The following is a 14,604-nucleotide window of genomic DNA, read 5'->3' on the forward strand; positions in this document are numbered from 1 at the left end:
GGCGCACCGCTCATAATCCGTGCACTCTGTGTCCATTAAGGCCCCGCACAGCAAATTTCAGGACCTTATTAGATCCATTATCATGCTGCCATATTTTTTTGTTAGCAGCATACACTCAGTGACCTCGAACAACAACACAGGAAAAAAAATATATATATAGATAAATGTGAAATCTGGATATTCACTTGTATGTGCCTATCTTGATGTGTGTGTGTGTGTGTGTGATGTCGGAGTATTTGCATATGAACTTAAGATAATGGCTGTGTAGACATATAGATATGGTGGAGCCTTGTCAATAGCGCGCCTGAGCCATCTGTGCTCTGCCTCCTTTAGTGCTATTTATATATATTTCAGCGTTTACTTAGAGTGCTTTCTCTATGTGTACCACAAGCGAGACGTTTTCCTCCCCCCCCTAAACAAAATCAATCATCTTGTGTTTGTCGGTTTAATCTGTGCTGCAGCTCTTTGAGGGCAGGCTTAATGCTGCACTTGCAGAACAATCAGCACTAGGTGGCTGTCTTGTACATCAGGGGCGGGCAAGATTTTTGATTTCACTTATGATGGACCGTTTGAGTCTTCTCAGGGCTCCACTGAAAAAACAATGGTGTGTTGAATTTGCTCCAAAATAATTTTGTGACAAAATAAAATGATCTGGTTTCAGATCATTTTATTTTGTCACAAAATTATTTTGGTTCCAGATACGCCACTTATCTGGAGTATCTGAATCCATCTATTTCATGCAACAACTTGACAAAAAAACATTTGAGTAAAAAAAAATTCTTTGCACTGAGCTAATATTTAATTTTATTTTTGAAGTTATTCTTATTGTTAATATTTTTGTATTATCATTATTAGTCTATTATATTTCTAAAAGACTATACTGGAAAACCTGTCCATATCAAACAGCACTTGGTTGTGATATTTGCCTTACGTAAAAGTTGAAAATGTCCCGAAGAAGTGTTGCATTGAGTTGAAATGTGATTTACAGTATGATGCGGAATCTTGGCTCCAAAGAGCCTGTTTGTTTGCTGTTTCGCAACAACAGTCTCAAGTGTCGTTTTGAGTTCGCTTTTATGCTGTGTTGAGGTGTGTTTACGATGACGCTCACACGTAATGAGTACATGTTTGTGCTTGTGAGCTCACCGGCACACGCACGAACGTACGTACGCAACGCAGCATCCTGCATTCACCTCAAGGCCGCCGATACCGCCACCTTTCTTTCATAACATGAAAGCCCATGCCTGCAATTGGAGTGGATGACCGCGTATTATCAGTCAAAAGGGTCGGGCAGGCCGTTTGTTATGCTTTGAAAGGGTTTGCAGATGGACGCATTTCCATCTGCATGTCTTTTACATACGCTGTGCTTGCCGCGAACAAAAGGGAACCTTACGCCGACTGATGTCACTCTGCCGTCGCTTACGTCTCTGGTTGGTCAGAAATGTACAAGGCTGCTTTTAAATTGACCTCAGGGCGTCTTGGGTGTTCTTCTTTGTCGGTGTAAAACAGCCACAGTTTTATGATGGGGGTAGGGAAACAGTTCTTCGCGATGCAGTTCTAAAAACACAAGTAACAATGAAAAAGCCCCTGCAATCATTTTTTATGATCTATTTCTAGCGTCGGAGCTATTGAAAATTTTGCGACCAATTCAATGCCCTGAGAAAGAAATGATCTGGAGGAATGAGAATATTCACAGAAAAATTCGGGTACAGAAAGAAAGAATGGAAAAAGTTTGGTCTTCTCTCTATGCCATCATTGTAGTACTGATAGGCAGATCAATTCAATTAAGGCTTAATATTTTGATAGTGACATTTTTTTTTTGCGGCCTTGGCTCAATAAAAGGTTGGGAAACACCAATTGAGGATACGCACACCTGACTGGGGCGCATTTGGATTTTTTGTCACTAATCATTGATTCTACTACAATCATTTTCTGGGGTTCAGAATTTCTTAAGTATTATGTTGTTGTTTTTTTTAACTTTGGGTACTTATCTAACTGTCACTTTCTTATCTCCCATCAAACACATTTCCAGTCCACTCCCTCACATTTTCTTTGCTACAGTCAAAGAACATATGGGGCCCGTGGCCGCTTCTCCTGGCATCGTTGCCGTTGGTTTTAGGTTACCCTGGCAGCGTGGGTGATCGACGCGTGAGATTGTAAGGATGCCTGGGAGTTAGCGAGAGCTGAAAGCAAGTCCCGCCCTGTAAGGAATTACTATGACCAAAACAACCCCTCCCACTTGCACTCAAAAGCCTGGCTGCAGCTGTGGAGTGAGGCAGAGAGAGCGCGAAGAGTCATGTAACGCTTCCACTCGGGTGAGGGGTCGAGGGTGCCGAGTGGGGGAGCGGAACCCAGGAAGTTGTCTGGATTCCAAACGAGCCTTGAAAGGAAGTCGGGAATCATCTGGAATACGGACGACTTGGGAGCGTACAGGACTGGAGCTCCAGGTGGCCCTTGAGTGGCTGTGTTGGGGTGGCTTCATGTGTGTGTGCTTGAGTAGAGCAAGTGGATGTGGACGGGAACAGGAGAACATGAGTATCATTCTAAAGCCAAGGTCGCGCTCCACCAGCTCGCTGAAGAACACTGAAGGAATATGGTAAATAGTAGAATTGACAATCTTCATTCTGTCCTCTTTGTGTGTGTGTGTGTGTGTGTGTGTGTGTGTGTGTGTGTGTGTGTGTGTGTGTGTGTGTGTGTGTGTGTGTGTGTGTGTGTGTGTGTGTGTGTGTGTGTGTGTGTGTGTGTGTGTGTGTGTGTGTGTGTGTGTGTGTGTGTGTGTGTGTGTGTGTGTGTGTCACACGCTATTGTTCACCATTCCTTCCTTCCTGTTTGAGTGTTACTTATACCTCCTGTTGGTTTACATCCGACCTACGCCGTATTACACTCCACAGTCTCCACTTTGCTGCTACAGCCCTTAGTCTCCTCTCGGATATAATTCTCACAGTTGCCTACAGCTAAGAATGATTAGAATGTCAATGGAAATTTGAATGAGCTGACACCAAATACAAATGCGTATCAAGACCAGGAAATAGTTTCTTGGGAAAGTTTGAAAGGATGGCATTGTATGTTGGAGATATGTGGTGCCAGAAGTCACCTCTTCTGTTTAGAGATGGTCTTTTCACCTTCATGTTGATGGTTTCCGTCACACCTCTTACACACCACCTGTCTTCTCTGTCAAGAATATATCGATTTTTTTTGTCTTCTCTGATGTCACCATGCTGTGACTGACGCACCGAGAAGTAAATACTGAAGCACCTCTTTCACGTCTATTGTATTGTGGTTTTTTGTTAGCGTTTCAATGCCACGTTGTTTTCAGCTTCCCAAGGTACTAATTTGAAGGTAAAACTTGTGAGGCTGTAACTGTGCAGTGAAAATGGGGATTTGCGTCACTACCTACCTGAGCGGGGTCATTCATTGGGGTGAACAGAGGCTGTGATTTACCAAAGTCAAATTTCTTGTTTGGCACGCTCAAACATGGCGAATAAAAACTCTTGAATCTTCAATATAGTCTCGCACTTCTCTTCAAGCCAGTGTTGAAGCAGTTTATTGACAAACTGCAACATAGAGAAACCTTGATCAATCAATTCATCAGTAAAATGTTCATGTGTTGCCAGTCTAACATATTTGGGGCAATTTCTTCTTCTAATTTGTATGCCCTGATCTCAACATGAAGTGTCATCATATTTCTTACGATGAATTGTCACAAATTGTCTAAACGTGGATATTTATTAAAATATCCATAGTAGGAAGTGCAGCGAGATGACATCAGTTGAAAGTTTCAGGCTTCGGATCTCTCACCCTCTCTGGATACGCGGACTTCCTCAAACATTCCAAAAACATCTACGTTACGTTCATTGAAAACTGTGTGCACTTGCTAATTGACTGGCAGTCAGTCCATCTATGTACTTACTCTATTAAATAGACCCAAGCTCACCTGTGACCCTCATGAGGACAAGCGATGTAGAAAATGGACGGACCTCCGTTGTATCCAGGTTTTCTTTTTTTTAACCGGTGGCACCCCTATAGGGCCTCAGGCAAGACTTCAGGTTTCAAACGGTCACTGGTCCCCACCATCTCCATTTGTCCTCCGAGGAAGTAGTCGCTCTCTTTCGCTTTGGTACAGCAGATAAACAAAGATGCAGCCCGAGGCGCAACCTGCCCTGCCCTCATCTTGTCTCGACTCGTCCTTGGCTGTCGGCTCGCATTTCCTTCTGACAAATTGTCCTCCTGTCGCTTCCACGCCGGGAGGAGGGAGCCCGGTAAAGATGCTCCTCCACTGTCGTGCTGTCAGACAGTGCTGAAATAAATCTCCAAATCCATGCCGCGATCGTACAGGACAGAGGAGAACGCCTCTTCTCTGATTTCCTATTTTTAACTACATCCTTTCATCAGTTCTTTCTTGCACATTTCTGTAGTCTCTTTATCACACGAAATGTGAAAAAAATAGCTCTGAAAGGTGTGGGAGATTGTTTGGCTTTGTCTGTTAGGATAAGACAGTACTTTACTCTGGTGTTCTTTTGTGGTACTTGTTTGTGTTTGCATGTGGAGCTGACACCCTCGGGTAATGTGCGGCACACCTCCTGTCTCAATACCACAACAGAGATGATGTCTGTTTATTTTGAATTGAATTGAAAACTGGGAGCGTTAAGGTCAAAAGCTGGTCAACCTTCCCTCTGCATTTAACAAAACCCAGAGCAGCAGCCCTGCTTAGCTTTTGGTTTTGGCATGGTAGCAAGTCTGGGACTTATGGTGGACATTCAGACAATGGAGCTTGAAAGTGACTCTGGAACGTAGCCCAGACTAACTAGTAATGTAATCAGTCTAGTGGTGGTTATTATGAAAAGCAGGCAAGTGGTGGAGTTGCAATCCGGTGAATTCAGCTCATTAGTTTTCTGAAGCTGAGCTGTGATTGGTTGTGACCTGAAACTGGCAACTGTGATGTCATTTTCAGTCGACAGCAAGTGGCAAAATGGCCGCCTCCAGAGATGAATACAAACAAGGACATTTTGCTGTCTAACTCATATTCCACAAATGTAATATTAATCAAAATGCAGCATTTAGACTAGTGGGGGCACATACCACATATTATTGTAAAGAAAGTTTTTGGGTTGACCTCCCCTTTAACCTTTTTTTTTTTTTTTTTTTTTTTAAAAAAACCAGCATTCTCGCACCTCTGCCCCACTTCAAAAACACAGATGATGGCATGCTGAGATGAAGCGTGGAGGAATGGAATTGTCTGACGTTGACTTGAAGCACTTTCATCTGGACTTCGTCTGCCGTCAGTCGACTGAGCGACGATGCAGCTCGCATGTGCACAGGACCTGTTTTATATTAGTCACATTCGAGTCTTTAGATTCCTAGCGGCACGGTAGCGGAACTGGTTGAGTGCGTGACCTTTATTTTGCACGCGTGTCACGACTGAATGGCTCATCTGAATGGAGCATTGACAGTCAGCGTGGAGACTACGAGCAGCGAGTGTTGACTTTTTTGCGCTCCATCTGGCAGAACAAGATTAACCAGACAGAGTTGGATGACACAATTGGCTACTTTTGTATGCTAATTTTCTCTCCAAGGACGTTGACACCAATGACATACATTGTTGGTAAATAAAACAAGAGTTTAAGTAAATACACCTTCAAGATTCAATGACATTTAATACTGCAAACTACGAGCAATATATTTTAAAGTCTCAAGATAAAATAAATTGCAAAATATTGTGGCGCAAGGTAGAGTTGTAGAGTAATTTCATTCAGAAAAAAAACTGTTGCTTTCCCCCCCATTCATAAATGTAAATATAGTAATATAATAATTATTATTATTATTATTACTATTATTTCATTATTATTATTATTGTTGGATATTGCTTTGGTTACATCCTCTGTTTAAGTGCCACTTGAAATTTGAGATTGCTCTGCACTAGGTTTTTCTTCTCGTTTTTAAATGAGTTAACAATTTTGGCTGCTGCTGAAAGCATATTAACCAACTGTGACATGCACCAAGCAGAGGCTGACCTGCACTGTCCATATTTGTTTACAGAGTAGATGTGTGGCTAAAGTGGGTGAGGCAGACGCTTGTGTCCGTGGGCCATTGATTTTTACAGATAGAAAGGAATGTGAATGTAAAATTGTTCATTTCAACACTGACATAATTCATTCTATAAATGAAATACACAATGGTACATATTAGAAATGACATGACTCTTTATAATAAAAATGCATTGTGGGCCAGATTCAAGTCCAGTTCATGTCTTATGTGGCCCCCAAGCCATACTTTGCCCACCAGAACCTCATTTGTTCTGCGTAAGAACTTTGTACCGTGCTCAATGTTCTGTATCATAAATACTAATACGTCCCACACAGTGTTGATAATTAATAATCTCACACCGCTTGCGGAGTGTGAGGAGGAGTCGCTTTCAGTGAAGTTTCCTGACATTCGAGCATGCAACTTGACTCGCGTGGGAAGCATTGTTCCTTGCCGGCCATCTGGCGTATTTGCTATGTATGGGCAGTTAAAGCTAGAGCTTCCATCTTTGAACAAGTTGCTGTCCTCTTGGAAGTCAACGAGACATATTGTTTTATCACAAAGGCAGATTAGAGGCGTATTTGGAATCTGCTGACTCTTGAAATATTTTCTTCCTTGGCGGCCAAGTCGTTCCTTGGAAAGAAAATCTTCCGTTGGGTGTGACGTCAGAGCTCAATAAGACATTCCCAGAGAGGGTGTGTTCTTTACCACCACCACACACACACTTAGACTTATACAGTAGGTTGCAAATTCCAAATGCGGGTGGGGGGGTGATTTACTTTATTACACCCTTGTAACCTTTTTTAATTTGCACTGGACAAATACTCCATATATTTATATAAAAACAACTCGTACTGAAACTCATCAAAACTAAACTAAAATGAAGTGCACTCACTCTCCCCCCCCCCCCCCCCCCCCCAAAAAGCAAAACAAAATAAAAAAATGACAACCAAAAGAACAGTGACATAGAAAAAGATTATTCAAGCAGAATAAAAGGGTAGGCGAAAAATTGCCAAGTTGACTTTGTCCCCATTCTGTGTCGGCGCTGTTGGTACGGACCATGGGGAATACAGTTTTTATTTTTTTATTATTATTTTTTTTTTAGTAGTGTAAAGGGTGCTTGTCTGAATGTGAGGTTTCATTTTCATGCCTGATGCTAAATATGAAATGTGGCGGTGAGAGGAATGTGGTGCAGAGACACCGGATGATGTCCAGTCAACACAAACGAGGAGTTACTGGAGTCATACTGGCTGTGTGCATGCATGCATGCGTGTGTGTGAGAATATGAGTGTGAGAGAAAGAGGGAACAATTCGATTGCCCTTTCCTTGCCAGCCAAAACTGACACACACCCTTAGCTGCTGCTGCTACCCAGACAACAGAGGGTGAGAACCCAGTGTTGGGGGGGTGGGGGGGCTTCCTCACACTTTGGCTCGCTGTAACATAGCGACACGTGTATCCACACACAGATAACATGTTCATCCACATCTAACAATTTTAACGCTTCTATATCAGTTATCACAATTGGAACCAAAAGTACCATTTAGCTTTTTCCCCTAAACACACATTGTCACTTTATGGAGTATTTTATTGTTTTTAGCGAATAATGTCTTTTTACACATTAAATGACATGCAGGAGGTTCCTATAGAATATTTCCGAGTATTTTTCTGTGTGTGAAGTGTTTGTACTCCAGTGGTTGCTATTCCATATTGCTCTCGCTGTGTTTAGTATCGGTCGCACCTACTTCTTGCTAAATGACGCATAAAAGATAAATGGATAAGTTCAACCATCATAGCTAAAGTATTGGGACACATGTTCACTGCACGTACCAGAAGTGAAATGGTCCCAGAAGCAGACATTGGCGCTGTATCTCAAATCTGCTTACACGGCACTCGGATTGGCAGATAGCCGAAATGTATCAGATATTTCTTCATATTTGCAAGAGGCCTGAGTCTGATTTGAAGATATATCGGTTGTGTGTGTTTTTTTTTTTCCTTGTCTTCATTTGGCAAAGTGTAACTAAATCGTTTATCTCGCTGAGTCAAATTTTCCTTTTCTTATGTCAGAGAATTTATTTCTCCTGAACTGAATAATATAATCCCAATTACGTGAAATATCTTCCTTGTTCTTTTATTCCCACTTTTTTCTGTGAAGGTATGAATCAGCTCTGATGAGAAAACGATTCACGCGCTCTCACAATGTATTTCCCTTTCCACCGTTCCAATTATCCACGTGCGTACGGCATGCCTCAACACGTTGCTGACGTCATCCTGTTGCACACACACACTACAAAGTTAGTCACACAGGATTAAGGATATGCCCTTATCCACAGTGAGGATGATGATTATGTGCGGGGGGGCACGTCATAGCTCGGCGTCATGGGATGCCCCCCACCCCCCCCCACCCCCCCAGCCTCCCTCACAACCATTTGGGATTATGGGATGGGTCAGCAACAGATCTCACCTGCCTGTGACACAAGTACTAGTACCGTAATTTTCGGACTATAAGTCGCGGTTTTTTTTCATAGTTTGGGTGGGGGGGGCGACTTATACTCAGGAGCGACTTATATACATATATATGGTTTTTTTCACTTTTTTGGGCATTTTATGGCTGGTGCGACTTATACTCCGGTGCGACTTATAGTCCGAAAATTACGGTAGTCATTGGCCGGTCGATAAATTCTCTCTGGAGACTAAGGCGTTCGGGTTGGTGTTGCCGAGGTGGCAATGATTTGCTGTTTGAGTCGTGAGTCAGTGGCATCCCCCAGTGCAGGGGTTGTGCTCAAGGGCAACGTTAGATTTTTAAAATAGATTGTTGAGGAAGGTCATGAAAAAGGATAAAAATGGTCCTTAATTTGAGAAAATAAATTATTATAATTTTTTTTTTTAAATATAGTTCAAATAAGTTAGAGTACACTTTATATATACGTTAAAGGGGAAGTCAAGTTGGGTGCAGAACATCCCCGACTTTCACATACCATGGCCCTGTTAACATTTGTTTCTTTTTGTTTTTGTAGTTTCGACGTGGACAATGGAACATCATCAGGTCGCAGCCCGCTGGACCCGATGGCCAGTCCAGGATCGGGTCTCATCCTGCAGGCCAACTTTGTCCACAGCCAGCGGAGGGAGTCGTTCTTGTACCGCTCAGACAGCGACTACGACCTCTCGCCCAAGTCGATGTCCCGAAACTCCTCCATCGCCAGCGACATGTGAGTGCATCGGACCATTAATTCTTTTTCATTTTTTAAAAAATCCACCCCCATGTTCTCTTGTTGCGCTGAAAGCTTTTTATTCTATTTTTAGACTCTTTTTTTTTTTTTTTTTCTTTGCCTGTCTGAGTGTGTGTCTGAGTGCCACAGCTGGATGTTTATCAGCACAGGTCATAAAGCTGCCACATCGGCCACCTTTGGCTCTGGAGGGAAGTGTGCATCACCAACAGCTCGCCGAGTGGTGTCACATCTATTCTTATCGCATATCGCGCGCCGTCTGCACGGTGAAGAATCTTAAATGACTGATTAAACCCCTGCCGTTGACACACTGTTCTTTATCGACTCAACACTTGCCCCAAAAAAATCTTGCTTGTATTGAAAATTTAGCATTCACCAAAATAATAAGATTGACATTGCCTCCTTCGTATAAAGATAGCATGCTCCCCCGCTGCTATCCACTGACATGAAGCAGTCAAACGGGAAATGGATTCATTGGGCGAAAATGTAGCTTTTTGATCGAGCCTGAAAGGGAAGATGAGAAAAATAGTAATGGATGGACGAAAAAGTAATCACCTGCGTTAAGACATTACGCGGCCAGCATGTCATGTCATGTGTGTTACGTTTCATCGATCACCTGATCAAATGTTGACGGTGAGCTTTGAGGTCACCGCCACTCGTGTGCGTGACTCACCGTCTCTGTAGTTCGGATTCCTTTCAAGAGGGAGCAAACTGCGTAAGGGCCTCTCCCTCACCTTCCATCCTGTTGGCTTTTCCCAGAATCCATGAATAGGAAATCCTCGTGCGTGGAAGCTTTCTCTGCGTCACACCAACGTTGCGCCAGCCGCATACCGAAAGCCGGCTTACAAGAGACGAGTGCCTTAACAGCTGATGATGTGAAATCGACATGATGGAGCGCCAGACAGACACTGAAACTTCTCATATGACGACACCCCATCTTTTTGTGCTTGTCCACAAGATGTCCACAAGCATAGTAGAGAGTAAAAACTTAACATACTGTTACTTCAAATTCTCTTTCTTGTGTTTTCCAGCCATGGTGACGACATGATTGTAACGCCATTTGCACAGGTAATCATTTTCAACCCCATTTGTTCAGGCTTCACAATTGCAAGTCATACTAAAAACACAATTCTCACTTTCTGCCTTACAGGTCCTTGCCAGCCTAAGAACTGTACGGAATAACTTTGGAGCATTAACCAACCTGCAGCAAGACAGAGCGTCGAATAAGTACGTTTGCGCCCCTTTGTGGGAAAATGTCAGCTCTACCTCAGAATGTGGTTTTGTACCCCCTCCTCTGTTCGTCAGTGGTACTACATCAACAGCTTTACAGCCTTTTATTACTTTTAGTTGCTGCATGCATGATCCAAGTGTAATAAATAAATGGCCCTGTCAAATATATGCCTCTGTTTTGCCATCCAGGGGGAAAAAAGATGTAGGAAGTGTAATTATCTGAGTTTATAAACCTGATTGTGCACACATAACAACCTCTGGCCTCGATTTAACACTGTTGCTAATCAGAATAGCAAATACTGTTTTGAGTGGTGAGCTCTTTGGAACTATGTTGCTAACCAAAACAGCAACACTTACCAAGCATTTAAACAGATCAAATTAACAGAGGTGTTCCCTGTTAAGTATTCTGGGCAACTTTATGTTGCAAACAGTGTTTAATATAATTCCAGTGATGTCTAATTGAAGGCCTCCTTCCCAGCTGCAGTTTTAACACACTTGGCTAATATTTGCAAATATATGACGTGTGGTTTTTTTCCTCACAACAGGAGATCACCCATGTGCAACCCACCACCCATCACCAAGACCACCTTTACAGGTCAGTCTATGATGTCAGTATTACATCCACTGTGTGTTCAAAATACCCTATGAAACTTTCTGACCAACTTTATGATGAACGTTGTTGTTACTGGCAATGATGTTGTTGAGATGAGCTGTCTGTTTTTGGTTTCACTTGTCCTAGACACTTTGATATATCTCACAATATAGACCAGGGATGTCCAAACTAGGGTCGGGGCCAATTTATGACCCACCGTCCTTTTTTTACATCTGTGCCAGACACTAAATTTAGTGCCCGTGACATGTTTCTTACTTAAAAATTAAAAAAACAAATCCAAGAGGTTTGTGTTATCCTATGCCCTTGATGAAAACAACAAATGATAATCAGCATCATCCTAGTAATAATGATAATTAACTTTTTTTTAATAAAATTGAATTTTGAAAATGAATCTGATATGTCCCTGATATAGATTATTCATAGTAAAATTCACATTTCATTTTCACATGCATTTATTTATGCATGGAAATAGGAGGTTTCGCTGCATTGAAAAAAAATCAAGATTATCTACTTGCCGATAAATCGCCTGCTCCTTTATATGGGACGTCTGTCGATGCTGCGCTATATTTAGAGGACAATCATACTGGTTAGTGGCCATTATGGGCCCTGCCATAAACTGGTGACAGCTGTGAGTCACGGTAGTGGTTATTTGAGAATATTGACGACCTGCAACGGCAAGGCAGGGACTTCATCGATGGAAGATTAGCTCATGGTTGAAGTAAATCAGACAAGGCCTTTCTCTCAAATTTAGTGCGCGTGTGTGCAGGCGGCCGTGTATGTTTATAGTATATAATAGAAATAAATAGCTGAATAGTGTCATCAACAGCCACTTAGTGCGCCCAACTGGTTTGGAGATGCGTTCAATCAATCAATTGCCACGGTTTTTAATTGAGTCAAGAATTTGATACACCCTTGGCTCAGAACTACATGAAATCATATTACAAGTACAAATGACCATCCCATCACTCTGTTTTAAGAATCAAATGTGGCCGTTGTCTTCCTCCCGGTCCAGTTTCGCCTGCCCGAGCGCTCCGCTTCGTGGTTTGTCTGCAGCCGTGCGTCTGTGCAGCAGCAGAGTGGCCTCTCGGAGCACCCGGTGTCTGATGTCGCACTAAGCATGAGAAGAATGTCATTGACGTCAGTGCAGTCGCTGTCAGAAAGGGTAGCACCCCAGCCGGGGAGGGCAAACGGGGAAGAAAGACGACAGACAGACAAGATGAGTGAGAGAGAGGAAGGAGGATTATTGTGACAGAAAGAGGAGTAGGAGGATCTTGTTGACAATAGCCGGTGACATAGGAGCTTCTTCATGACGAACGCTTTGTGTGACCGCACTGATGCTGTTGTCACTCGATGGCAACGTTATATGTATGTCATTAAAGCCCTAAAGGAAGATGACGGCATTTTGATTTGATTCGGCGTGCAGAAGATAAATACCCCAAATGTCATATACACTTTGGAGTTCAACCAAAAATATGCTTACAAATGTTTTTTATCAAGCCTTTCTACAATCAATTTTTCCAAAATTATGTTCTTGTTCTTCATGTTGTTTTTGGATGGATGATGCCTCTTAATAAGTGTTACAAGGAAATGTATCACGTTCCTTGATATCCATTGTGCTACTTTTTCATTTAGATGTAGCTTTGGCGGCATCTTGTGGTGTTTCAGAAAAATTACAGAAAATGGCCATAGCTGAGTTTTTTTAGTGAGTAGCTGCGGATAGGTTCCTCACAAAACACACCAGTACGTAAATTTGTGACTAGTAAACCGCAAATACTTAGGGGACCGATTTTATTCTCCCCTCATCACATAGCATTAGCTTTGGCGTCTATCATCTTGCACGCCATGTTAATTGTTTACCTCCTTGCTCGGTGCATTTGTATGCTGATCATATATTTGACGTGCACGATATAGCAGGAGCTGCCATGGCGCTCTCCTGCTCCTCCTATAATCCAGTCCATGTGTTGTCGCCCTCCCTTTCTCATCTACAGTGCAGTCCTCTCAGGCTTTAGGTACAGCACGTTTTGGCTACCAGGGACGCCGAAGCAACAGCAGATACCCCCCCCCCCCTTTCCTATCCCCTCATCCCTGAGCACCACCTCCATTTCTTTACACACACAGCATCTGTCTGGCTAGCATAGAGGAATCTACCCTCACGGATACCATGGATGTTTTTATTTGCACACGCGGCGGCTGAAGCATCATGTGCTAGTGTTACGTGCGCTGCGGTGCGTGAGCGTGCGTGTGTGTTTGGTAGTCATGTCAGGATGCTTCGGCGGGGATCCGAGGCGTTTGTGAGCCCCCCGGTCGGATCCGATGTGTCTCCTCCATCCTCCCTCCTCCCGAGCCTGCTGGGCAGACTGCTCATCATTCTGCTACATGACTGGAATTACACCTTTCATATGAATGACATTGTGGAGCTGCTAAGGCAGGAAGTGGCGTGAACGTGCGCGTGGGCAGCTCTCTGGCTTCTATGGCGAATCGTTGTTACCCTCCATTAGCATCTGGACAGTCTTGATCGTCCTGGCTGACGTTGAATCTGTCTGACTTTCGTAGAAGAGGACTAAGGATTCTGTTTTTGGACACAGGGACCCCAAGGCCCTACTCCCTAGACACCCCCACACACACACCTTTCCCCAAGAGCTGGTTCCGTCCAGTATGAAGAGTCACCCATGTGTCTACTCGGGGTATCCCAGCTTAGCCGTGTGTGGGGTGGGAGACCCCGGGCCTGGGCCGTCCACTAGCCCCCTGAAGCGGGCCCTTACTGACCCCTTACTGTCCTGTCTCGTTCCTGCAGAGGAGGCCTACCAGAAACTGGCCACTGAAACTCTGGAGGAGCTGGACTGGTGCCTGGACCAGCTGGAGACCCTGCAGACCAGACACTCAGTCAGCGAGATGGCCTCCAATAAGGTAAGGATGACCAATCGTGTACTGTTGTTCCTCATTTAGTGGCCTGGAGGTTTGTTTACTCAACTGCAGAGAGTGCCAGGCATCTGTGCTGTGTGACCTTTTTATTTCCAGCACAAAATGATGATGATGATGTGTGATGACATGATGTGTCATATTTCTTGGTTGGCTTTTCACTATACAGGCTTTGTTTTGAGGTGTGGTTGAAAAAGGGCTGTGGCTAAAATGTTTTGGGGAGGAAAGCTGTGGGAGGTATGATGATTTTTCGGAGGTGAAAGCCGTCATACATATGACGGGGTCAATCAGGGGTCGACAGCGAGGTGCTCGCGGGCTCCACTCGAGGGCCACATGAGCTTGTCTGCGGGCCTGTTCTAAAAGGGACACTTGTGATTGATCATTTGAAAATGTGGCAACATGGCATTGCAGGGAAAAAAAAAGAAACTTGGAAGTTTGAATGGTTTAGATCAGTTGATGTGGAAGGAGCAAAAAGTGGGAGGGTTAATAATAATAAAAAAAATCACTCTTCAAGATTTGCACAGAAGCATCACCTTTGAGAGCTTGATCCTCAAGTTGAAGCACGTACGTGTCGTGCACATCCGCAGTTATGCTGACCC

The 14,604-nt window shown here is 43.5% G+C and overlaps 1 protein-coding gene across 7 annotated transcripts in view; it reads left to right on the forward strand.

Moving 5' to 3' along the window:
- Positions 1 to 14,604, forward strand: part of pde4d (phosphodiesterase 4D, cAMP-specific) — a 122,976-nt gene that overhangs the window by 95,636 nt on the left and 12,736 nt on the right. For 5 of the 7 annotated variants that reach the window (XM_037259752.1, XM_037259753.1, XM_037259754.1 and 2 more), the window contains 5 exons: positions 9,034 to 9,225; positions 10,275 to 10,311; positions 10,394 to 10,470; positions 11,019 to 11,068; positions 13,881 to 13,993. In XM_037259752.1, the coding sequence (XP_037115647.1) occupies positions 9,034 to 9,225; positions 10,275 to 10,311; positions 10,394 to 10,470; positions 11,019 to 11,068; positions 13,881 to 13,993 (469 nt within the window). Of the gene's footprint in view, positions 1 to 2,123; positions 2,594 to 9,033; positions 9,226 to 10,274; positions 10,312 to 10,393; positions 10,471 to 11,018; positions 11,069 to 13,880; positions 13,994 to 14,604 lie in introns of those variants that run through there. The other 2 variants (XR_005098896.1, XM_037259750.1) reach the window with 1 other exon arrangement.

This window comes from Syngnathus acus, chromosome 9 (genome assembly GCF_901709675.1).
Source record: "Syngnathus acus chromosome 9, fSynAcu1.2, whole genome shotgun sequence".
Classification (NCBI taxonomy): domain Eukaryota; kingdom Metazoa; phylum Chordata; class Actinopteri; order Syngnathiformes; family Syngnathidae; genus Syngnathus; species Syngnathus acus.